General features: G+C 40.4%; 1 protein-coding gene across 1 annotated transcript in view; it reads right to left on the bottom strand.

Annotated features, from left to right (window-relative positions):
* The window catches only part of WDR11 (WD repeat domain 11), a 90240-nt gene that overhangs the window by 17694 nt on the left and 46621 nt on the right, over nucleotides 1-25925 (bottom strand). Inside the window, exons 12-20 of the mRNA XM_054983063.1 lie at nucleotides 18625-18731; nucleotides 17285-17360; nucleotides 15850-15958; nucleotides 15299-15423; nucleotides 13700-13847; nucleotides 10520-10626; nucleotides 8385-8499; nucleotides 7240-7411; nucleotides 1513-1621 (exon numbers count right to left, since the gene is read on the bottom strand). Of these exons, the coding sequence (XP_054839038.1) occupies nucleotides 1513-1621; nucleotides 7240-7411; nucleotides 8385-8499; nucleotides 10520-10626; nucleotides 13700-13847; nucleotides 15299-15423; nucleotides 15850-15958; nucleotides 17285-17360; nucleotides 18625-18731 (1068 nt within the window). The remainder of the gene's footprint in view (nucleotides 1-1512; nucleotides 1622-7239; nucleotides 7412-8384; nucleotides 8500-10519; nucleotides 10627-13699; nucleotides 13848-15298; nucleotides 15424-15849; nucleotides 15959-17284; nucleotides 17361-18624; nucleotides 18732-25925) is intronic.

Here is a 25925-nt window from a genome sequence, read left to right as displayed (position 1 = left end):
CTCATGCTCTGGACAATGATTCAAATGAATAACTTAAATCAATTTCTCCATATTCCAGATTTATACTCATGTATAGTGGAAAACCTTCAAGTACATAAGAAGTATCTGGTCTGGTCTGATATCAGGAGCAACAATGTCCGTGAAAGCGGGCAATTAACATCCCTGAATAAACACTAATTACGTTTAAAGTGACAATGTCCTATTGGAATATCAGCCAATTCACTACAGGAAACAAATCATACATTTAAACTGGCAACACCCTATTATAACATCAACCAAGTCTCTACAAAAAACAAGTCATATCCACATTCAAACCCCTGGGTGCTAAGGAGCCTAAATAAAAGATCCAAAAACTCTCCCACTGGACTAATTTTTTCATTATATATGTTATTCATAGTATATTTATTGGCTGATTGTAATTTATATATATAGAATTGTTGTATATGATATTTATTATCCACTGCACTTTATTAACTAGTAGCACTTTATTAAAATTATTTACAATCTTAGTACTGTATAGTGATAGCATAGAGGGGAATTGTTTGTTGTTGTCATACTTCTTTGAGAGCCAGTTTGGTGTAGTGGTTAAGAGCGCGGGACTCTAATCTGGAGAGCCGGGTTTGATTCCCCACTACTCCACTTGAAGCCAGCTGAGTGACCTTGGGCTAGTAGTCACAGCTCTCTGGAGCTCTCTCAGCCCCACCCACCTCATAGGGTGTTTGTTGTGGGGATAACAACATACTTTGTAAACTGCTCTGAGTGGGCATTGCCCTGACGGGTGGTATATAAACCAAATGTTGTTATTGTTGTTGTTGTTATTATTATTTGTGCCTTCACATCTGCTTCTTCCCTAAAGTGAATCAGGGGAGTTAAACACCATGTGCGCAAAGAGGTGTGCCTGTATGCATGCACAGTTATTCCTCCATGCATGTGAAAAAGCCATGTAGGTAGACAACAAGCTGTACAATAATCAGAGAACTTTTACAGGAACCAGTGGACCACTCGAATATGTTCTGCCTTTTTGTGACCTAACTGAATCAAGAATTGTATAAAATAAATGCAATACATGAACAGAGGGAAAATATTCTCTTCAGATAGTGTTAGCCACACTAAATGATGACCAATAAGCCTTGGACCACCCAACTTACTGGAGAGTCTGGTTTGCGGGCTGTGGGGTGCCAGTGCAGGGTGAGGGCTCCTGCTGCTGTGACTGGGCCTAGGTGGCTCCCAAAGGCCTTACATGGTCACACAGGAGCCAATGGGTTTGAACTGTCCAGCCAGGCACAAGAGGATGGGCCTGGCCAGTGGACCTGGGAGTGGCAGTGTTCTCTTAGGTCCGCCTGACGAGCTGCTTGGGCCTCACTCACATTCTTCTGTTACTTCTAACTATGTGAAATAACACTGCTTTGGGACTGATTCCCCAATCTCTTGAGATATCAACATACTTTTAGTATGTGTGTTGCCACTGTATAAAACCAGAAGTTTGAACAGAATATTAACAAGATATCTTACATGTGAGAAATATCCAGAGAATACTTATTATTCCAAGGTTGGTGCAGCAAGAATGCTTTTAAAGCTAAGGAAGCTCTTGGAACAAGAAGATACGGGCACCACACAGGTTCTAGAATTAAAAGGGAAGAGGATGGAGGGGAGGAAAAAAAATCAGGGTCAATCCACAACGAATAAAGGAAAAATGGATAAAGGAGATTAACAGTGCCATCCTAAACAGAATTATACCCTTTTCAGCCCATTGACTTCAATGGAACTTGCTTACAATTGCACTGTAAAACTTGCTGGGACCTATCCCACTCACAATGCACCTGCAAGTAGAATCTGATACAGTTTATATTGATTGCAAGCTCATGAAAATAGCCACACTACTACATGCCTGTTGCAAGGCTAAAAGACACTGGTTCGCCTAAGGCTGCTCTGACTTTCCAGCTCATTAGTATAAACAAAACAGACAGAAGTAAGATCCAATGGGAAAAAAGATCTAATGGGGGAGCCAGTTTGGTGTAGCGGTTAAGAGCACGGGACTCTAATCTGGAGAGCCGGGTTTGATTCCCCCCTCCTCCTCTTGAAGCCAGCTGGGTGACCTTGGGCTAGTCACAGCTCTCTGGAGCTCCCTCAGCCCCATCCACCTCACAGGGTGTTTGTTGTGGGGATAATAATGACATACTTTGTAAAACGTTCAGGGGGGGGGGTTAAGTTGTCCTGAAGGGCAGAGTATACATCAAATGTTATTATTATTGTTGTTAAAAGAGTTACGAAGTATGATCATATATTTTGAAAAGCTCACAAAGCATCAGTTGTATAGGTCATGCATCTGCTAAAGTGAGCTCTGTGTCTCTAGGATTTCACAAAACTCTTTACCGTGACTTGCACTTTTGTGAAGTAGTAAAGACAGGGTTTCATCAGCTGTATTAGGGCTATGTGGCTCTTCAGTTCACTCACAGAAGACACCTCTCTAGTTTATATATGTAGGATTCTGCAGAACATGCTGCTAAATATGTAGAGCAATAACTATTTAAACAGTCATTGAGAGAGACCCATAGTGATTTTTTACCTTACCGCTGATGGCATCTCATGAGCCAGGCAGAAGGCCAACGTAAGCGGGGGGTGAGGATGATGCCGGGATATGTGTGTGTGGCATTGCAACGTGATGTCCCACCTGGATTAATGGATCCCTGGGGCTCCAATCCTGCAGGGCCAGCCCACTCCTCTCTCACTGTTAGAGGAGGCACGGAGCCAGATATAGAGTTGGAGCTCCACTGTTGGAGCCATCCTGGGGTCCCCCCACCATGGTATGCTGAGCAGCATGATACCCTGTGTCTGGCCCAAGTAGCTGTAGGGGATATCACAGTTGCAGGGAGGGATGAGTCCAAATTATTCCTGAATGATGGTTAAAACCAAGTTAATAATAAGGTTGTAGTCCTTATGCCCATACTTTGGAGTAAGCCCTACTGAATTCAGACAGCCTTTTGAGGAAACATACATAGGTTTGAGCTGTAAATAAAGCTCAATGAAGCTCTTGCTCCCACACCCTGACCCTCCATCTTTGGAGGATTTCTTTGGTTGTGATGACTGGCCCTGTTGCCTTGGCGCCAAGGCAGTGGCAAACAGCAGCAGAAAGTCCCTGACTGACTGCGGTATCCACTAGGCCAACATGCCTGCCAGCATCTCCTCAGTGGGGCTCTCCAATGGAGTTTTCTGTTAGGGAACCACCCTAATCTACATAAATGATCCCTTGATGCAGCAGGGGGATCGTGGGCTGGTGGAGGCACACCCTCCATATAGCCACATGTACACAGTTAGGCAGATGCGCCCAACCATTCCCTACCAGGGTGCACAATAATGCACCGAGACAATGTTGTGATGCTGGTGTGGCCAGTATTGGGGTGCCCACCATCCCCTACTGCACGGCAAAACTCTGGCAACTGTGACTGTCATGGACCACTCAATACCCCCACCATATGCCCAGGAGGGAGTTGTTGGAAAGTGGCACTCAGGTGACATGCAACTGCGCTTCCAGCCAACAGGGTGGATGCTGGGAGCTGGTGAAATTGAGACAGGCCGCTGGTACAGTGAGGAGTATGTAGCTGGTTGGCCTACCCCAGTGACTGGCCCGTCTGGTGGCTGCTGTGGCTCCAGACAAATGACATGGCACACAGAGAGGGGGAATGCAGGCCCAGGAGGGGGACATGTCCACCCATTCCTAGGAGTCGCTTTTGCTATGGAGACCCTGACAGCCACCAGATCAGCCTTGCCAATCAGCGAACTTCAAGCCATGCAGCTCTGGACCCTGACCTTGTCAAGACAGGCCATTGTGGCAAGGTCTATTGTCCTCCAGACATAGGACATAGCTGGGGCAAAGTGGGGGATTTGGTGCAGCAGGTGGATTTGACCTCCTTGGAGAGGGGCAGGACAATGTCTACCAGGGATGGGGTAGGTGGGCAGCGGGATGGCAGAGCTAGCAGGCCAGGAGCCACTGACCACGGCCTCAGACTAGGAGGAAGTTGGGGACTAGGAGCCCCTGCCAGGTTCCCCACATACAGGGCCATCAGCAGACCTAGCAGACGCCTCCCACCCTCTCTACCATGAAGGCGGTGACTGAAAGGGAAAGCCTGGAGACCTGCCACAAGTAGAGATCACCTATGCCAGGGGACATGAGGGCATGACAGGGCTGTGAGCATCCATGACAGGGGCTGCTGAGTGCCTAGAGAGTGCCTCTGCTGTCACCTGCACAGGCCTGGCATGCTATCAGCCCCCCTTCCCATTCCCCCACCTGTGGCATACCACAAGGTCACCCTCAGTAGTGACAGCCTGCTGGGAGACCCTACCATCCATAAGCGTGCCACACCTAGTGGGCCCCATCATCTCTGGGGAAGTTGCCTGGGGTTGGAGCCCTTGGCCCTCTCCTGTAGTGTTTCCTTTAGGGGTCCCAGAAGGCCCCCTGTGGGTTGGAGGCACCTTTCTAATGGACCCATAGGCTGTCCTGGGCATGCATTGAGGGAGGGTGCACATTCCTGAGAGAGGAGTGCACACCCAGTATGGGAAGCTATGATGGTGGTGGTGGGGGGGCTTGTGGCTAAGTGGTGCCACGACTGCCATCCTGGCTCTTGCCAGGGGAGTCGGTTGCTGTACTTACACCATTGGTGCCCCTGGCAGGGGTGGGCTTCTCTCAGGCCAGGTGCTTCTGTTGGTGTACTGTGGTCAAAGGGTGCCACTTTGTGCCCCTCACAGTGACTCTTTAGAGGGGAGGGCATGGGAGTGGCAGGCTGATCATGGCCTGCAGTTTGGTTCTGCCTCTGTCTCCCAGTCAGGGAGCTGTCAACTACAGCTGCCCTGCTACTGGGGGGGAGGGTGCATGCTCTTCTAGCCAGACCTCACCGTGCCTCGCCCGTCAGTGTAGCATGCTCATCAAAGTCCTTAAGGAGGCAATTAGCGACACTGGGAATCCACATCACTCGGCCACCGCAGCTGGGATGGGTCTCAAGATTCAGTTCATCTTTTTACCAGAGGTACCCTCCTCTTAGCTTCTCCTTCCCTGTTAAGGATTGGTCTGCTGTCCAGCCAGTCTTGCTCTATAGCAACCTATTCAGGGAATACTCCCCTTCTTACTGAAGCTCCATCCAATTTTTCCCTCCATCCTATTATTTGTACCATCTTTGGCAACCCATCACCTATCTCCTGGCTGGATTGCTCAGGACTAGCCTTGTGGGAAGAACACAACTTGCTATTTTTAGTTAGCTTACTTTATTAATTTCATGATATTATTGTTCACTGCCTTCATTTTCCTTCTGATCCCTTCATTTCTAATCTGTAATTTGTTGGGGTAAACAAGTTACTTGCTGGTTGAGTGTTTCGTCTCCCATCTTTTCTTGTCTAAGATATTTACTGTATGAATCTGGGATTTAAGCAGAAAATAGACTGGATAATTCCAAACCTATCCCAGTGCTTTGTGCATTTGCAGTACACACGTAAGGGGGAGCTGTGATGTAAGGGACAGCTGGGCACAGGGATTAATTTGGGTAAGAGGACAGCAATTTGTTTTTGAGAGTACTCAGTGGGAGGGTTTTAACAGGGTCCATTATCTGGTTCATGGAATGCTCTGAAAAGCGTTTGTGCTTTGTTTGTGCTTCTCTCTCTTCTGGCAATATTTGGTCTATAGCTATTTCTTGGCAACAACCTGGATGGGGGAACAGGCAGGGCAGTTTTCACAAGCTGATCTGCAAGGATGCCAGACTTTGGTCAGACCAGCTTGATCTTTTCCATCCATGTGTACACCAAGTACAAAATGGATTTGAGATGGGCCAATCTATGTACATGAGAGTTCACTGCAAAGGCTTTCCCCCCAGCAATAACACTGTTTTGCTACTCTGATTCTAGTGCATTAATCACACTTGAACACAAGATGAAAGGCAGAGTCTTATAAAATGGCAGCATTAGAGGAATCACTTATCAAAATGCAGAGATGTGATGGGAAAAACCTTTTTAGAGATAATGCAAGATATTTCACTTAAGTATCAGGGTTTTCAGAGGGTAAAAATACTGAAAGTTTTGAAAAGATGAAGTGCAATAGAAAATCTGGAACTATGAGTCAAAATGTAAATTGGTAAGAAATAATAGATGTTGTTTATACTTCCTGCATGTTGACGTTCTAAAGGAATAGCAGAGAGCACTAGGCTTAATTCAAGTAGCACAATATGTGAGACTACCTTCTTTAGAAGTAAAGATGCAGCTTTCAAAAATATGGATTGTGAAAATGTACAATCACAAATCCACTTATCAAAAAAAAGTTTATTTTAAAGAATGAGCCAGTACACAGAAACACAGAGGCAGAGATATCTTTCAGTCATTATATTGATGATAAAAACATTGTCCATCAAAGTGACAAGCGAGAAGCCACCCTTATACAGAAGTATCTACTAAATAAATACGTTTAATATATTTTAGAATGGTAGCCAGGATCTAAAGAGCTCCTCAAGTTATTCCAAAGGACTATCATGGTGACTTTTTCTTTCTGTATCTGACCCCTAATCCACATCACACAAACAGCAGTTTGCTGTGTGATATGTTTGAGAGAAAAAGAAGTGTGCACAGAGATAGTTTCAACCTTCTTTGAGTAGCAGCCAATACCTGATAAAAAAGTCTTTAGTTCACAAGTGAGGCTGCATTGCCTGATTTGCAGGAGATATGGTCCCAAAATAAGACACCAATCTTCATATCCTCCTGTAGTACTATTATGAATTAAATATCATTTAAAGGCAAATATTCAAATAGCTCTAGAACACGAAGCAGTGTTAAGAAAATCAATAGCCATACAGTACTAGACTACTTTTCCAGTTATTAGAAACATGGCAACTTCCCTGAAAGAGCATGGAAGTACCTTCTGCTCACGCACAGTGATTTTTGATGGGAACTGATTACATCATTTAAAATTATTTTAATCACCACTTTACCTTAATGTTGGTGTTTCTGACTAGCTATGAAGGTTGTTGCTATGACCAAAAGCAAAGTTAAGGCTATCAAACTTTATTGTGTGTTCAGTGGAGTTTTTCTTACTACCAAATCTCATTAGAATGAGAAACACATTGTCTACAATATAAAACAGTTCTCAGTTTAAATAAAATGTCATCTCATCTTCTAGATAGTCTGAAGCAGGAAGCATTCCTGAATCTACAATTTAAAATGCCACATACTGTAGTCTTATAGAAAAATGAGCCCTTTCTTGCATACCTGAGAGTTCTTGCTCATCCATTCTAAAACAGGCTGATTTCATTGTCATCTCTAGCACTCTGATGCATCCATCGTCTGATGCTAAGATCACTTTGTCTGAGGTACACCAGTCAACATCAAGTACTCGGAAGGTGACATTTCTTCCACTTCTTAGACTGCTGACCATCTGTACCTGAAAGATGCATCATACTGTACCTTTAGAAAGGCTATCACAAGCAAAAAACTGTCCACCAGATACATCAGTTGACTCCCTAAAGGGCCTTATAAATCATTTCTGAAATTAAATTTACTTCCACCATTCTTGGAGTAGGGAGAGGGAGACGTACAGGTCTAACTTACAAAGTTAGCATTTACTTTTAAAAGGCTGTTAGGAACATCTGGACTTTGAGGTTTAACAAGTGTGGTGAACATCTTCACAATCATGAGACCAATCAAATGCTTTTACATTAGACAATTTTCTAATTGTCAATCTTTATCTCAGGTATCGGTGTTATTTGGGCTACTTGGAGGTAAGGCAAAAGGTTTAAGTGCCATAGACTGATAATTGGTTCCGAAAAAAAATATATTTTTTAAAAAAATTGTACACAAATATTCACTATATAATACTTCTCAGTGATTCCTTTCTTTCATGGAAGGCTGGCTGTAGATGGCAAGAGATTAAATGAAATCAATGGGCTTAGACTGGAGTAACTCTGTTTAGGATTTCACTGTTAATCAGTGATAGCCATTACATAAACCACTGAACGTGTCAGAGCACTAGTCTCATTTAGGGGAGGGTTGCAAGATGAATATTCAGATAACTGACAATAGATACTAAGCAAAGCCCAAGTACTGAAAAACAAGGGAAATGCAAAATTCAATAGTTTTAGATAATGCTTCGTTATGTTTCCTGAAGAATGCATTAAAAACTTCTAAGGGAGCTTCTGTGCCTTTGTTTGGAAATTTATAATTAAAAATAAAACAGAGTTGAGCAACATTTATTGGTTGAAATAGATGAAAGCAGTTTGAAATAGCCAGGAAAACAAAAAGTCTTTTGAAACGACTGAAGGATACTGATAAGTTATGATTAAGTATGTGAACCTACTTCCTTTTACACTTTTCTTTTTAAAACAAACTTAGAAAAGAAAAATAGAACTGCTAACTACCTCCTTTGTATCCCAAACTTCAGCACCATCATTGTACATGGCTATCAGTTTTTGGTTGCCTTTTCCAGGGGCAAAGCGTATCTTCTTCACCCAGCCTCGATGTGTGGGGATGCCTCTGGAAGATAAACATAAGGACATAAATAGTAACTAACTTTTTAAGAGTTTACTTTTTGATTTTGCACAAATTCACAGAATGAAAAGACTGTCTAAATGGAAGTCTATGGGGAAACAAGCTTGAGGAACAAAATGAGTTATGCTAGTGCCTCTATCCCTTCTGCTGCCTACCCTCACTCTTGTTTTGAGTAAATACTATTTGGTGAATTCTCACCTGGTCAGAAAGATCAGTAGAACATCACTCAAAAGGCCATGGAATTTTGTTGGCTTATGATATGTTCCAGTAAATGGAAGTGTTTGTTTTAAAGATACAGTGGTCTCATATTGCACCTTAAAAACAGAACACAGTCTCATATTCTACTTTAGATGTACTTTGGCAGCAAAGTACAAAGTGATTTCAAACACAATCCCGCAAATTAAACCACATTTGTATCAAGAGTCGTTATTTTGCATGATAAGTTAATTCTGTGTCAAACGCTGACCATTTTTAGATGTGCCAGAACATTTGAACGTGTGCCATATAATGTTTTATCTAAGTACTTTTTGTATAGTTAAAAATTGCCCAAGCACAACAGATGTCACTTCACATTAAAAAAAAAATAACCCTTCTAGGCATGAGTAACATTTGAATTATATCATGCTGTAACCAATATTTATTTATTTATTTATTATATTAGATTTTTAGTCCACCTTCCCCACCGAGTGGGCTCAAGGCAGAACACAACATTTTAATTTACATAAAAATACATAAAAGCAGATAAAACATTACAATAAAATTTAAAACACTACATACAATAAAAACTTCCCCTCAGATGGTGATGGAAGAGTTACTTCATTTCAGACGTGGCCCATATATCCATATCTATAGATATATATAGGGTGGTGGACCTATCTTTTCAAGTCAAGTAAAGTATGGCTGGCGGGGGCCCAGCCTAGCCTCTGCCAGATGCCTGGCAGAACATCTCTGTCATACAGGCCCAGCGGAAGGATAATAAATCCTGCCAGGCCCTGGTTTTATCAGACAGAGAGTTCCACCAATATATCTAATTCTCAACATGGCCAACTCTGTGGATAATTAAATATGGACACTGGAGCCATGAACAGACAAAACAGAAAAGCCCCAGGTTGGCAGAAAAATCTGAAATACAAAACAAAAATACACTCCCCAAGTAATAGAAACAGTTCTTGCAGGTCATTGCTAGAGAACCACACAACAGTATCGCCAGTATCCATATCTTGGTTTCTGTCAATAAAAGGCAGTAAAGGGTATAAAGGGCAGGGAGAGAGGACAGGGCCCCTTGCAGGCTGTTTTGGGCTTTGAGGAAGGACTCATTGGGACCAAGCCTGACAGCAACTACCAACCAAGTTCTATGACTCACCCAGGCCCATCTGCTTACTATTCAACAACAGCCACCACAAAAAGCCAATGTTATGTAGTGGTTAGAATTTCAGGTTCATACTCCCACTCTGCCATGGAAGCTTACTGGTTAACCCTGGGTCAGTCTCTATCTCTCAGCACAACCTACCTCACTAGTTGTGAGGATACAGTGGAGGAGAGGGAAATGATGTAAACTACTTTGGGTTTCTGTTGTGGAGAAAGGTGGTATAAATGATGTAAATAAATATAGCTTAAGATGGTTGGTTGGTGAGGAAGGTGAAGGTATGGGGGTTGCCAGGAGGAGGGGAAGAGGAAAGTGTGGAGACAGGGATTTAAGGAGAAAATTAGGTGCCCCCCGCAAGTCCTTGCAGTTCCCAACCGCAAAATGGGCTCAGCTCAGTGATCAGAACAACACTACTTCATCGTAGTTTTCCCAGGTAGTGGCTGCCAGGGGGAGGGAATGAAGGAAAGCTGAAGACAAGGGAGCAGATAAACATAGGTTGGCTGGTGGGTGGGAAGGAGAAAAGGAAGCAGGAGATGGGGAGAAGCTATGAGGACTTCTAGGGAAAGGGAAAATGAGATCCCTCCACCCGACCCCCACAAGTCCTTGTGGGTCCGCCACTTGTTATATGCTAATTCCTACCTAGACACTCTGGCTTTTAAATCCCAGAAGTTCAGATTTCCATCAACATCTCCAAGAACCAAGGTATCACCTTTCCATGCAATGCATGTAATGCTGCCCATACTGCCCTACAAAAATGTCAAAAGTAGAGATTATACCAAACAATACAATTCATAGTTATTTATAAATAACTATACAATAAACAGTTATTTAAGGCAATATGACAAACGTTTGGAACACTATCTGTAAACCTGGACTTTAACAAACCAATTTTATCAGTAATACAAGAAATACAAGTCACATTAATACAGACTGAGAACAGAATTTTCTTTTGTTTAACAGCATGTACTGTTCTGTACATTGAGGTGAACCCTATCTAGCACAAGAGGAGCAGTACTCATGGAAGAGAACCTCCTCCCTGCCTCCTACTGTACTCTGTTATTCCACCTGAAGTCATGCCCAGGACCATGCCCAGTCATGGGTGCTGAAGTGGAAACTGGCAGGGGGCGAGGGGAGAAATCAGAAAACATTGTCCTTCCTTTTCTGCTGTCAGAAGTGTCTGCCAGCGGAAAACATGTCCGATCTATTTCATTATGATATCAAAACAAACAAAATGCATTACTGTGCATATATTATTTGACCCTCATGCCACTAACCACCAATAGCTCCTAGCACAATCGGTGGGCTTCCAATCCAGCAAATACGCTGATTTAATCATGACGGGACTTCAATGCTCTCATTTCATATGTGCCTGTGTATGCACATACCACCTCCCCTATAGGGTGTAAAGCCAATGTATTTATGAGTTCACTAAACCTCTTCTTTAACCAATAGCCATCACAAAAAAGAAGGCTTAAACCTTCCCAGCATTTCTAAAGTCTGTATTCATATACGTAACAAGAGAGAATACTCTATTAAACCAAGGAAAAGGTTCAGAACATTTAAAACATATTTGAAGCTATTTTTCTTATCTCTGCAACACACACTATCTGCTTTAAGATATTTACTAAAACCAGCACAGGCTAGATGCTTAATACATGGCTGCTCTTTGTGAAAGCTAGCATTATCTCTGAGGACACACACCCTGGCAGCTTGAACAGAATGACTTTTGAAATATCTTGATTGCTGGACTATTCAAAGAGAGAAGGATAACACAAAGCGAATAAGCTTCTAGTTAAAGATGCTTTAATTTTTAAGGAATGAAAAGAGCCAAATGGAGACTTTCCAATATAGGGGTATTAGAAGCCAAACATTAATCATTTAGAGTACAAATGCCCAAAGCTAGTTTTCTCCATTGCACTATTCCAAGAGTAACTTCATGTCTTTCCTTCAGTAACCCAAGAACTTTACAATATACATAAGGTTCCTAAGGTGAAACGGTTTCCTGTCAAATATGTCAATTAAGGCAGAAAGCAGCCAAAGGGGATCTTTATGTTACTTAGAAGTTACAGAAATTCTAGAAATCAACAGCTGTACAATGGCTTTTTCCGCACTGGGCTTTTTTGTCAGTTCTGTCCCCATACTGCATTGATTTCTCTCCAGTGTTCTGCATGTACGGTCAAAATACTCTGATTCACAGTGCAATCCTAAGCAGAGTTCCTCCAGTCTAAGCCCACTGATTTCACTGGGATTAGACTGGAGTAACTCTGTCTAGGGTTACACTGGCTGTCTCCAAACTGCTTCCCAGTTCTGCATGGTGCGTTTTGCATGGTGAAAGGCTGCATCAACTGCAAAGTCGATTTCCTCCCAGGTTTTGTACAAATTTTCTCCCTGCATGCGTATCATGATGTTTTGTTTCAAGCAAAGTCAAACCAGGGCTTTTTTGAAGTTCAGAATGCTTCCTTTGGTATGAGGCCTGGACCTGGACCTGGCCTTCACTCTTCCTTTTATTACACAGTGTCCTAATTGGTTGATCAGCAACCAATTCATTTTTTTTCTTTTTAATTTTTTTTAAACCACAACATTGCAACACTGGTGCAGGAAAAAAAATGCAAGTTTCCTAAACCTATTAGCTGCAATATGGTTAAGAGAAATTTTAAGAATGGACTAAAAAGTGTATTGTATGTGCACATTAACCTCAGCAGTAACAAGTAAATCCCTTTGTAATTTTTTTAAAAACAATAATGTTGCAACTTTGCAATGTTTGTGCATTTTAAAAAAACCCTTCCAAGTTTCCTCAGCCGGTCAACTGGAAAGTCCTCAGTCAATCAGCAGAGTGAAATGACGAGTCCTTGGCTGATCAACTGATGAAACAAAAAGCCCCGCAGCAGAAACAGAGAATTTTTTTCTAGTGCAGAAAAAATAAACAGACATCACTTCAGTTCAACTCCCTCAAGTGGGGAATCACAGAGGCCCAAAGCAGATTTGATCCTTGTGGATTAAATACCTAGAAAACCTATTGTGAGTGTAGAACACACCAATATGTTTTGCATATTCTTATGCTTCAAAAATTTTTAAATACATTTTTGTTCTATTTGAAAATATTTAAAGTCATCTGAACTGAAAAAAAACCTTGACTGTGGCTTGAAGCCTATGGATGAAGTCTCTCTGCATTAGCATCTACCAGGGAGCATGCTTCTTTCTCTAGAACTTCTATTTGTGCAAGACCAATGGAATTCAAATAGACCTTAGCACAAGTGGAAGTGCTAACCAAACAGGAATCATGTTCAATGGCAAAGGCTGGAATATCCATGGAATCCATTGGATCCAAGACATTGTTATTTCAAGTTTTGCATCCTTAGAACTGGTAAAAAGTGGTGGAAATGGTCCAAATATGTGGTTAAAAATGTAATTTATAACAATAAAAAAATCTAACAATGAAGTTACATAACCACAGGATGTCAGCATTTCACTTACATAACTCTGACTTCAAAGATAAATCATATCTAGGCATGCTTCTGTAAATGGAAGGCATATGAAACAGCACATCCTGGAACCCTCATCATTTCCAGAGCAACCACACTGGTGGTAGTGCAGGCCAACATAGCAAGCGGGCTGAACTTCAGAACGCTGTTGTCACAGATCACTGGCATAGTCCAAATCACCACGCATGTATGGGAATGCTAAATCAATAAATACAAACAGTTCTCTTATGGTGGATATCAACTTCCATGTATGTAGTTATTGCATGGACACTGGAATGATTGGATTATACCAACAATGTTTGCCTCATATGTTATGATAAATTGTTAATGAACTCACATCAGGGGGAATTCTTGCACTGTCTTTGACAGAATTCCCTTCTACTGTCAAGTGATAAACTTGTCCATCAGTATCTGTAAACACAAAGTGCTCTCTAGCAGAAATGTTCTGGCTCAGTTCAGACTTGCTCTCAGCTTCCTGTAATAAGCTTGGAAGAAAAAACAATGATTTTATTTATTAATAACTCAGATCCAGTCATATTATTTACATAAATAAATGGGGAAAGTATTGTGTCTGAACATGAGGCTTTCAACCACAAAACAAAGTGGCTTAAATATATGGACTAGGAGCCAAAGAAGCTACTACAAAACTTTACTGCAGCTTGCCACAGCTGTGTACTTCCATTCATGCCATTCCATATTAAATGAGGTCACAAATCAATTTAGTATCTGAAGCAGCTATGTTTTACAAATAAGTTTCTTATACATGTGTTTATAGGGAAAATCTAGAAAGTGTACACTGACTTAGTCTGCATCAAAGCTCTCCAGAAATTCCAACATGAGTATGGAATTCTTGTGCACAAGGACTTTCATGCACACTTGTCAGGAATAGATGTGTACAGAATCTATCTCCATTTAAAAATGAATGGGAAAGCCATGGCATGAAAGAAAGGAGTTGTTGAATTCAGGTGAATGTCTACCAATACAATGAAAGGGAACCTCAAAGATAATCTTTGTTTAAGAGAATGAATCGATCACCTGCTTCCCCTCCTGTATCTCATATGCAACCAAATCTTTAAAAATATTCCAAATTCTGCAAATCCCCAATGAAATAATTTATGCAAACACTTTGCATTAGCTTTTCAAAACAGATTTTGGTTCTTGACACAGAATTTAGGTCCCTTTGGAGCAAACTACAAGTGACCATACATACAAGCATGTCAACCACAATGGGGCTGGATCCTGTAATCTTTCAGGCTGCAGACCTTTCCTGTGTTTTGTCTCTCAGCAGACCTAGATGTCCTTGAGAAATTTGATTTTGAGGGGTGCATGACCCACGTGGACTAACAACCAAGAGTTTTGGGGAGGACTGAAATTGGGACGGAAAAGGGCACAATTTGACATGCATATCCTGTTCCCCTCTTCTGCAAGCACCAGCTCCGTTGATGCAAAAAGCAGGGTGATTTTGTCCCCCCATCTGCATGATCCCACAGCCAAATTTTCTGTAATTGGATGGGACTGCAGAGAAAAGGGAAATGCAGAAAGGATCCCACATACTTCTGCTCAATGATCCATTCCACTGTACTCTAGGCACACATGAATATTATAGCAACTGATCACTAAAAAAAAGTCTTGTGGTTTTTGCCTTGAGTAATATTTACTGGCTTATTTACAGTATGGTTGTCCTACACAGGGGCACTCAAATAAACTTGACATAAATTTACATATGACAGTAATACTGGGAGTCTGATTCTGGCCCATGCTTTGTCTTTTTCCTTATGTTTCTCTCAGACAGCAAAGGGAATTCAAAAATCCCAGCATGGATGAATATTTCATTTCAATTCATCTGAAAACTCACAAAGCTATTAAGTGTAACCTTTGGCAAGACAGCACCCTACTGAAAAGCAGATGTGATTTCTCACTAGAATAGCATTGATACCTAATCATGGAAGATTCTAAAGTGCTAAGTTCAGTAGTATCAGATACAGTTTGCCGGGCCATAGCTTCACGGGCTGCAAGCTGCTTCTTTCTTAAGCTCTTCAGGTTATGCGAAGGTGACCATTCCTGGGAGAAGAGGATGTATAACATGATATAATTTATAACTTTTCATTTTTAGGGGTTATTTTTCAACTCCAGACAGATTTATTGGCACAAGCAAAATATTTCTTATGAAAGGGAACAATATTTGAATCCGGTCCCTTTCACTTTCTTGCTTGCTTATATTAAGAGGAACAGTAAGTGAAAGGAACCAAAGGAAATATATCCCATAAATAAATCCAGAAGCAAATAGCTCCCTTTCAAATCATGCAAAGTTTAGACTGTACTTTTGATAATAAGCTGATAGGATATACTAAGGTAGAATTTGGGGGCACATGATACTGCAAACACAATGTTGACACTATGCAGGACTAGACCTGGTCGGTACCTGGAATTCTTTGTATATTACCTTGAATTCTGTGAAAGAAGAATGCAACAAACAAAGCTGTTTACCAAAGCAGTGATTGTAGGAAAGTTTTTGGACATTTCTCTCAGAAGGGTACACGTCCTGATATCCCATAGTTCCAAAGGTTTATCTTTAAATACAACTGCCAAATACTGCCTGAAAATAAAAAAGGAGAGAGCACTGTTTTATTAGTTAGAAACACAGGGCACTGGGAAATTCTCCAGTGCCAACACAAATGAATAGAAACTGTACAACAGAATAAGAACTTTAGCAGGCAAAATGCATATTATGGCCTGGCTGCCACCAAAACCCTGCTGTATATCTCTCATTCACTAAAATTTAGTAAGGCAACACACATGATGTGACATCTAGGCCATACGTTTCCCTGCCACCTGCTTCAGTTAACTGGCCACTTCTTTCATAGGTGAGAACACTATAAAATAATGACATCATTTGTTTGCCCCAGAGGTGTGAAGCTAGGAGGGAGGGGAAGGCTTCTCTCTCTCTCTTTCCCTCCCACTGTAATGTAGGGAACAATCCTCAGAAGTAAGATCCAGTTTATTTAAAGGTGTTTATTGCCAGGAAAGTGTTCTTAGAACTGCAAGTATAAGGACATAATTTCATGTGCGTTGCTTAGAGATGTGAGAGCGGAGTGTGAGTGTGTGAAAACTGGGGAAGGGGAAGCTTTTCTTTTCTTCCTACGCCAGGCATATTGGGACTTCAGGGTAAACTGAAGCTTGATGATTTCAACTGCAGTCCTATACATAGTTACTTCTTCATTGGTCTCTGAATTCACACAGACTACCTAAGACGTTCAGATACCATATACATATGTGCACAGAATGTGGCTGTTCAGGTGCATCAGCCTGCAGATTCATCTAACATTATACATAAAGCTGAAGCATTGAGTCTTTTAAAAACCATACAATAACTTATATTGTTATGAACATACAAAACTATATGCTGTGTATTTTGTGTTCTTAGATTATTAAAGCAAGTTTAGAATTGACAAAAAATTACACTAATTAAACAATAAATATTTTTTAATAAATAAAACATTCCACTAAAATATGAAATTTAGCTTCTTATTTTTGCTATATGGCCTTGGGCTAATGAAGGAAGGCTGCTGCTTTTATGAGTCTGCTATAGTGTGCAGTTACTGCCTTTGAGTGAGCCTTGATACCAGGTAGTCTGCAAGTGCGAGAAGCAACAAAAAGTAATTTTTGAAGCAATACTATCCCTTGGAGAAAAGGAAGAGAAGATACAATATTACAGTGATAACTTCTATCCTTATGCACAAGTACAGCCTTCATGGGCGTACAGGATATCTGAATGGCAAACCAACACTTTCAGTAATGTTTACTCAACTGTCATCCCTCTGTATACAGTTCTTTGTACTGGATTATTCTTGCTTGCCACAAGGCTCCTAGTATAATTCAATACAAGATAACATATCAAGTTATTCCAGGATAATCTACTTACTTCAAGTGAGATACCTTTATCATTTCAATGGCTGGCTCATCAGTGCCTCGTTCCCCACGAAATGCAATGCTCCTACCTAATACGCAAGAAATACACAAAAGGCATAACCCACACAAGCTAAGCTGCTGTAATTAACCTGTCAAATATTCTACTTCTTACAAGACAATGATCATCTTACATTTCATCTTCTCAATTCTACATTGTAAATTCAGAACCCAGTGCCCAATGGGAAGCATTACTAGAGTTTTAGTTCCACTTCCACCCATCCCATTACATATCACTTTTCAACTCAGACTCCCACAAGGATATCACTTGCAATGTCAAACCATATTTTACTGGAATTTTCAAGCACTCTTTTAATTAAGGAAAAATAAGATTCTCCATTGCTCTGCTAACTCAATCTGTTCAAGATAGCAACAGCTGAACAGTAAGTGCTTATTACTGAAATCCTCTAAGGTGCCTTGATCATACAAGCTATTCCTAGGAAAGTCCTAGGAAACTGACCAGAGAAACAGCCTGATTCTCTGAAGACACAAGTGCATGTACCACCTTCATGATGAATCTATGCATTTGTCATTACACTGGAGGCTTCCTGTTGCTAGTTTTGAATAACACTGTTAAATCTGTCAGATACAGACAAGCTACAGTTTCCTCCTTCCTGGGAGTTTATCACAGGCACTAGAGGAATATCTCAGAAGAATAATTTAAGGTTCAGGACTGAAGAAAGCCAAGTTCAAATCCATATCCAGACTTGAACAATTCAGTGGGTAACCTTGGGCTACCCTTAAGAGTTGTTGTTGTAAGGATAAAAAGGGATGAGGAGAACCCTGTACACCCCTTTAAACTCAGACAGAAATAGTATGTGTAGGCAGGCAAGAAGCAGTGCAGGGGCAGCAGGAGCTAGGGGAATATCCCACAGCAAAAGGGGTAAGATGTGTAAATGTTAGCATGTTTAGAATGAAAGTAAGATTTCATAAAACTTGAAAAACTCTTGTGTTAACTGAATTATCAGACCAGCACCATATATATATATATTTTTCAGTTGAAGTTAAAATGTAAACAATTTTAATAGTGCTCAATTTCTTGCTAATAATAGTATTTTCTTCCTATTTACGCTTGAAAGATTATTCATGATGAGACTCTTCAGTCAGCTTGTAGAGATATGATTGCCCTGAATGTTTTGAATTCCAATTAAAAAAATTAGACATTCCATGCAGTTATTCAATCTTTGCTATTTGAAGAGAGCTAGTCAACAGAGTGGATTCTGTACAAACCAACAGTCACAGATGTCATTTTTTATCTATCTTGTCACCAATAGGTATGTTTCATAATATAGTTACCTGTAGGAAGATCAACTAACTGCAGTTCGTTTCTTACTAGCCCCAGATTATTCGGTGTTGATGTGGCAAAAGAAAGGAAGCCGCTCAAGCTTGTCCACTCAATGCCCCTGTCAGAGAAGAATGGAGTACATTTTGTGAAATATTAGAGTTTGTAGGAAATGGTTAATAGGATGAGAAAAATTGTTATGGCCCACTTTGTACCGTGGAGTACTTTCAATTCATCATTCATAAGTGATACAATGGAAAACAACTGACTACAAAAATATCACCAAACCCAGGTTTGAATGCAAACAACAGCCTTCAATGGTTTGGTGATATCTTTCATTCTCCACAACACTGTGAATAAATTATGGTAATTCATCAAAACAACTATTGTAGATGCACCAGAAACTTCCTGAAGCTCTGAGTTAGCCATTTCCCAGAGAGATAAGGAGATGAAACTAAGGCACTCAGGTGCGGAAGAGATTATGGGCATGAGAGGGCTTCAAGGCTAGAAACCAGGAGGAAGGCTCTCTACTTGCATTCCATCTCATTAGCTCAAGGTCACTTGTCTTAGTAACACCACTGAGTGGTCAAGCAGGATAAGGTCATGCTGTGAGCAGCCTGTCATAAAGCAAGAGTCTTCATTTTGTTCTGTGCTGTTTGTAGTTCAATTGTTGCTTACAAGCCATCTTACGCTTGGGAATGTCAGCTCCAAGCCTTTTGTTCCTGGACTTTGGAGTGCTGTTGGACTTTTGTTACTTGAGAGGTAACATCTGGGTGAGGCAATCAAAGTCTATACAGTATTTTAGAGTAGGTCTTTAGCTTTTATTATTTTCTTTCCTGTCTTGCACAATTTCTATATTTGTAATCTTTTGCCCAATTATTTAATAAACATTATTATACTTCTGTTATTTGGGTTTGGAGGCTTCAGTCTGAACCTAGTACTTTGGCCTATTTGGCTTCTGCTACCAAATTATTATTTTTGTGGAACAAAACCTGCAAGCATCCTACCTTGCAGGACTGACTTCTTGCAAGGGCTGGCGACTCTGTTCCTTGGTCTCTAAGCTTAGTGTTAGTCATGAGGGATCGGTGGCAGCTCATTACCATGGAAGGTAAGGCTCTTGCTCCCCAGAAGTCTGTTTTGCTCTTGATCTCCACTCCCAAGCTCCTTGATGAGTCCGTGACAGAAGGGAATGTGCACATGAGTCACGAGGAAAGAAAGGGTAGGTAGAAAGGGCAAAGGAGTGTGCAAGCCCACAGGTGTACGCTTATTAACTTCATTGAGATCAGAAGGTGTATACTACGACAAGCGTTGTGACAAAGAGGTTGGTTTCTTCTTTGTAGACGCTGAAAAAGCGTTTGACAATTTAAACTGGGACTTTATGTTTGCCACTATGGAAAAGCTACAACTGGGAGAAAGATTCGTCAGAGCAATCAAGGAAATCTATAGAGACCAGACTGCAGCAATTGTAGTGAATGATGAACTGACCAAGAAATTGACGATTAGTAAAGGAACAAGACAAGGTTGCCCGTTATCTCCATTGTTGTTCATTTTAGTATTGGAGATTCTGATGATACAAATCCGACAAGATGAGGAAATACGAGGAATAAAAATAAAGGACTATTCATATAAGGTCAGAGCATTTGCAGACGACATAATGTTAATTGTAGAAGACCCACTGGAGAACATGCCAAAAGTGATAGACAAGATCAAGGAGTTTGGAGACTTGGCAGGTTTCTTCATTAACAAAAAGAAGTCAAAGATATTATGCAAAAACATGACTAAGCAGAAACAACAATTGTTAATGGAAACAACGGATTGTGAAGTAACTAGTAAGGTGAAATACCTGGGAGTTGAGCTGACTGCAAAAAATATAGATTTGTTCAAGAATAATTATGAAAAATTATGGACTCAGATAGAGAGAGACTTGATCAAATGGAATAGATTGAACCTGTCATGGTTGGGCAGGATTGCAGCAGTTAAGATGAATGTGTTACCAAGAGTAATGTTTTTGTTACAGACAATACCAACCATCAGAGACTCTAAACAATTTGAAAAATGGCAGAGGAAAATATCAGATTTTGTTTGGGCAGGCAAGAAGCCTCGAGTGAAAGTAAAAGTTTTACAAGATGCAAAGGAGAGAGGCGGAATGCAACTGCCCAATCTGAGACTTTACCATGATGCAATCTGCCTAGTTTGGCTAAAAGAGTGGATGACATTAAAGAATAAGAAACTATTAGCCCTAGAGGGATATAAAAAAATTTTTGGATGGCACGCATACCTATGGCATGACAAAGTAAAGGTCAACTCGATGTTCCTGCATCATTTTGTAAGGAGAAGTCTATTTACAATCTGGAAGAAGTATAGAACCTACCTACAAGAAGGAACCCCCTTGTGGGTGGTTCCATATGAGGTGATAGATCCGAGAGCTGTGGATAATGTACAACAATGTTTAACGTACAAAGAAATAACTAAGATTGAAGTATCTAAACTTAGAATAAAGACGCAAGAGGAACTATCACCTAACTATGATTGGTTCCAGTATAGACAGATTAGAGACTTATACAACTCAGACTTTGCAAAAGGGGGCATACGAACAGAGAACTCGGAACTAGAGCAGACCCTTCTTAAAGAAGACAAGAAAAGAATATCCAAGGTATACCAAGTATTGCTGAAATGGTATACTGAGGATGAGATAGTTAAAACACAGATGGTGAAATGGGCTATAAATTTCAATAAAGAAATAACAATGGAGGCATGGGAATACTTGTGGAAAACTACAATGAAGACAACGACATGTATCAATATTAAAGAGAACATTTTCAAAATGATCTATCGTTGGTACATGACACCAAAGAAGATTGCGCTAGGGAACTTGAATACTTCTAATAAATGCTGGAAATGTAAGAAACATGAGGGCTCCCTCTATCATATGTGGTGGTCGTGTGAGGTAGCTAGGCAGTTCTGGGGGGAAATAATAAGAGAAATGAGTGAAATTTTACAGTTTCAAATAAATAAGAACCCAGAACTCCTGCTGCTAAACCTGGGAATGGAGGGAATTCCAGCCCATCATAGGACGTTGATTTTTTATATGACTGCAGCAGCTAGACTTTTGTATGCGCAGAAATGGAAAGTACAAGAAGTACCAACTATTGAAGATTGGATCTACAAATTGCTGTATATGGCTGAAATGGACAAGATGACAAGAAAACTGAGAGATCTGGACTCAGGGCAGTTCAACACAGACTGGGAGAAGCTGAAACAATACCTGGAGAAGAAATGGGAGGTGGGAGGAAAACTGTGGCAGTTTGAGAACTACTGAAATATAATAAAAGTATAAAAGAGAGGGGTGACTTTACCGGGGGAGGAAGAGAAATGTGAATTTATAAGCAGTTAGATTAATTGATTGAGATATATATAGATATGTATAGGTCAACTGATAGAGAATAATTAATGATAAGGTTTAAACATGAGGATTGACTAACTAACAATATTTTCTTTCTTTGACAAGATTTATATGCACCAAACTGAATGTATAGAAGAGTTAAATTGATTGAGTATCTGAGGAGTTATATAGAATTACCATAAAAAGTTGAAATGAGTAATATATAGAGAACAAATCAAATTGTTTGATTTAAATGTGGGAAATTTTTATGGTTTATGATATATAGGTTTATATAGAATTACTCAAAACGGGAAAATGGGATAAATTGTTTATCTAAAGACGTATAGTTTGGGTGTATAATAAGTAAAGGAGTTAAAGATGTACTGCTTAATATAATGGAGAATGTATATCTGTTTTAGACAGAGGAACTTAGTAGAAGTAAGGGAAAAGGGACAGAGGGTGGGAAAGCTGTTGGAAGTCAACAAAAGGGGGGGAAAGGGAGGGGGTTAGAAACGAAAAATTAGGGGGAAATTGACTGTAATGTAAAAATAAAAATGTTCTAACCCAATAAAAATTTTTCAAAAAAAAAAAAGAGATCAGAAGGTGTATCTCTGCTTAGACTTGCACTTGAGGCTGCTATCAAGCAACACAAGGTCTGAGCTGACTATTTTTATTGCACCAATGTTTCTTACAGCCAATATGTAAACATGTGCACACATGTGACATCTGTACATTATATGTTTTCCACAAAAATCATAAATATAGGGAACTATATTTTACTACAAGTAACAGTCCACAACCAGTCAGTTCCCAGCATTACTTTCAAACTTGGGTGATATTTTAAAGAAGGGTTCTTGCTTATACCAAATCAGGGTTTTGTTATATGAATATTCAGTACTAGGAACAAAATCACATACACAAAAAAGAGTTTCAGGCACACCTCACCCACTTGCCACTTGGTAATTCAGCAAGTACCAGGAAGAGCAATTTTTACTGTTGTAGAATTCTAGGCCATCCTCCCATGTTTTAGTGAACACATACTGTGAAATATACTGGGGTTGGATGTGAGTCACAGCGTGGTTCTATTAAAAAGGCTCGCTCTGCTGAAGCCTTCCGTATACTATCCTCTGAGTAAAAGTAGGGATGCATTAACTCACTGCATTAAATTAGAGTGCTTCAGTTTTAGTACAGGAATTTGACAGCGTGCACTCCTGATGGAATATTTCCATTCCTCATAAGTGTGGTCATAAAAACTAGCTACCATTCACTGGGTACAATTAAAACTTATACTACACTAGTTTTATAGACTGTATCTATTCTGTGAAAGTGGAAGGCTCATGGATTTTTATACACAATGCAATTTGTGACAGTCCCTTTAATGGAGCTATGGAATAAAGAGATCTCAGAACTTCTGAATAACCCATCAACCTACTGAAGTCATTATATAATCCTACAACATTCTCAATAAGGAACAGTGACAGCAGCAATGTGGGAGGAAGAGGAGAAAGAATAATTGAAAGCTACTTCATCTTCAGCTTGCTTTTATTTCTCAACCCCAACAGTTTTGGAATTTAGGTAGCAGGTCCAACGTACACACTAACTCTGTGCATGCACTGAAGCTCTACAGATTTTTAGATGAATGGTTTCCACAATTTCATATATTGTTAGTTCCAAATGCTGATCTTCACCCAGTTTGAGAGCTAATTCAAATATGAAGCTTCTAACCAATTTGTCTTCTAATGGGACAGCTGTATCGTCCAGCTTTAGCACAAAGAATGCTCCAAGGTTGCAAATCCTACCTATGATATTTGGAAATTAGATGTTAAGAACATGGAAGTATACTGTTCCTAGAGACAAGTAATTTTACCTCAGAGAGGAAAAGAGTTAATGATTCTGATGTTCTGCTTACAGGCTTTCCCATTCTCTTGCATGAGAAAAATAACATCAGTGTGTATAAGTGTGAAAGTGCTGCCGTGGAGAGAAAATTTCCCTCAAATAAAAAACTTTAATGTATCAGACTTGAATTTATTCAGAATATTTCTGTGCTGCCTCTTCAGAATCCTGTTTGAGGTCGCTTACAATTTAAAACCATAGTATAAAGAACGCTAACGCACCATGCCTACCAGGGGACCTGGGATCCCTACCACACCTGTGCTGAAAAGTCTGCACTGGTTACCTGTCTGTTTCCAGGCACAATTCAAAGGGCTGTTTCTTTAAGAGCGTAGACAGCTTGGTGCCAGGATACCTGAAGCACTATCTCTTCCCATACAATCCACCCTGCCAGTTAAGATCTGCCTCTCAATCCTTGTTTTCTTCTCTTCCACCTTTAGAGGAGAGAAAGGTAGTGACTAGAGACAGGGCATATTCTGTGGTAGCACCTTCCCTTTGAAATGCCCACCTCCTTGAGGCTCACCTGGCACCTACCTTAATTTCTTTTAGGCGCCAGGCTAAAACATCCTTTCACTCATGCTTTCAGTTAGAAGTTTTATCTTATCAGCTTTTTAAGTGAGAGATTGATCTATCCGAAGCAGGCAAACTGTGTGTGTCTGAGAAAGTTATATATATCTATGTGACTGAGCCTATGTAAGAATATGTTGTGACCTGCATGATCATCTAGGCCTAGACCCTGAGAGCCCAGCTACTATTCCCAAGTGCTGAACCTACTGCCACTTGAAGCTCCTAGCAGGCTCATGGGGGTTATGCCTTTAGTTTGAGACTTTTCAGCCTCTGGGCTTGTTTCTGGGAGTACAGGCACACATTCAGTCAATAACTCTTGACACTAGAAGTAAAATATATTTTGTTTATTGTGGAGGGAGCTGCACTCCTCCCTCTGAGAGCAGGTTCATCAGGTGGAGGCTTCTCTGTTGCTCTTCCTGGATCCATCTGCAGCCTTTAATATAGTAGACCATGCCATCTTGTTGAGGCATTTGGAGGCAGAAGTAAGTATCAAGGGATGTGTTGGTTTAAATTGTTTCTCGTGTAACAGACTCAAAGGGTTGCACTAGGAGATCAGCAATCTCCAGAGTGGGAATAATCTAGCAGGATTCCACAGGGTGCAATCTTATCTCCCATTGTTATTCAACCTCTTTGCTGCCTGACAGCTGCGGTCAAATGGCTGAAAGTGAACAAATTGAAACTGAACCCAGACATAGATACTCTCAGGCTGCATACAGCTTGCCTGTCTAAACCAGAATGCAAATGAAACATTTCTCTCCACTCAGTAACTAAAAACTACAGTTCACTCCACCCTAGAGTACTGATACTGTCCGATTAGATTTCATTCCAGTCACACTTCTCAACTTCACCCACACTCTCAGTCAATGTTCCCTCTAAGCTGCGCAGTGTTGTGAGCTAAAAATCTACTTTGTGAGCTGAAACAACAACTTTCATTAAAGTTTTGAGCTCGCCTCCTTTAAAAAAAAATTCAGTCAATAAACATACAAAACATAGAAACAAACTACAAGCTACTTTAATTTGTATTGTTTCTTGCTTCGAAGCAACAATTCAAGCAGTCATTCAAACATGGATTTTAAATATCAAACTACATTACTCTTCAGGCAAAGTTATTAATACTTTTCCTTCCCATCTATTTAATATACAAAGATAAATATATCTGAGAACACATGCTAAGGTCTGCATCCCATCCTGGGCACGTTAGCTTCTGTATTCCAACAAGATTGCAGCAGGTAGGTGGAGAGACTTACAATATAATCCTGTACAAAGTTACTCCAGTCTAAACTAATTGATTTCTAGCCTCTGTAGAATCCAAAAACAAAAACCATGTAATACATTTTGATTACAATCAAAACAAATTAACAATCAAAACCAGTTGTCCAAGACCATCTAGTCCCATTAGGTGAAAGGGCCACAAAAATCAGAATATACTTCTGTATAAAAATGGATATGTTCATGTTGAGTACGAAAGGGCAGCTG

Source organism: Eublepharis macularius, chromosome 6 (assembly GCF_028583425.1).
Source record: "Eublepharis macularius isolate TG4126 chromosome 6, MPM_Emac_v1.0, whole genome shotgun sequence".
Classification (NCBI taxonomy): domain Eukaryota; kingdom Metazoa; phylum Chordata; class Lepidosauria; order Squamata; family Eublepharidae; genus Eublepharis; species Eublepharis macularius.
Note: the sequence above shows the minus strand (reverse complement) of the source record. Positions and strands in the feature narration are given on the sequence as shown.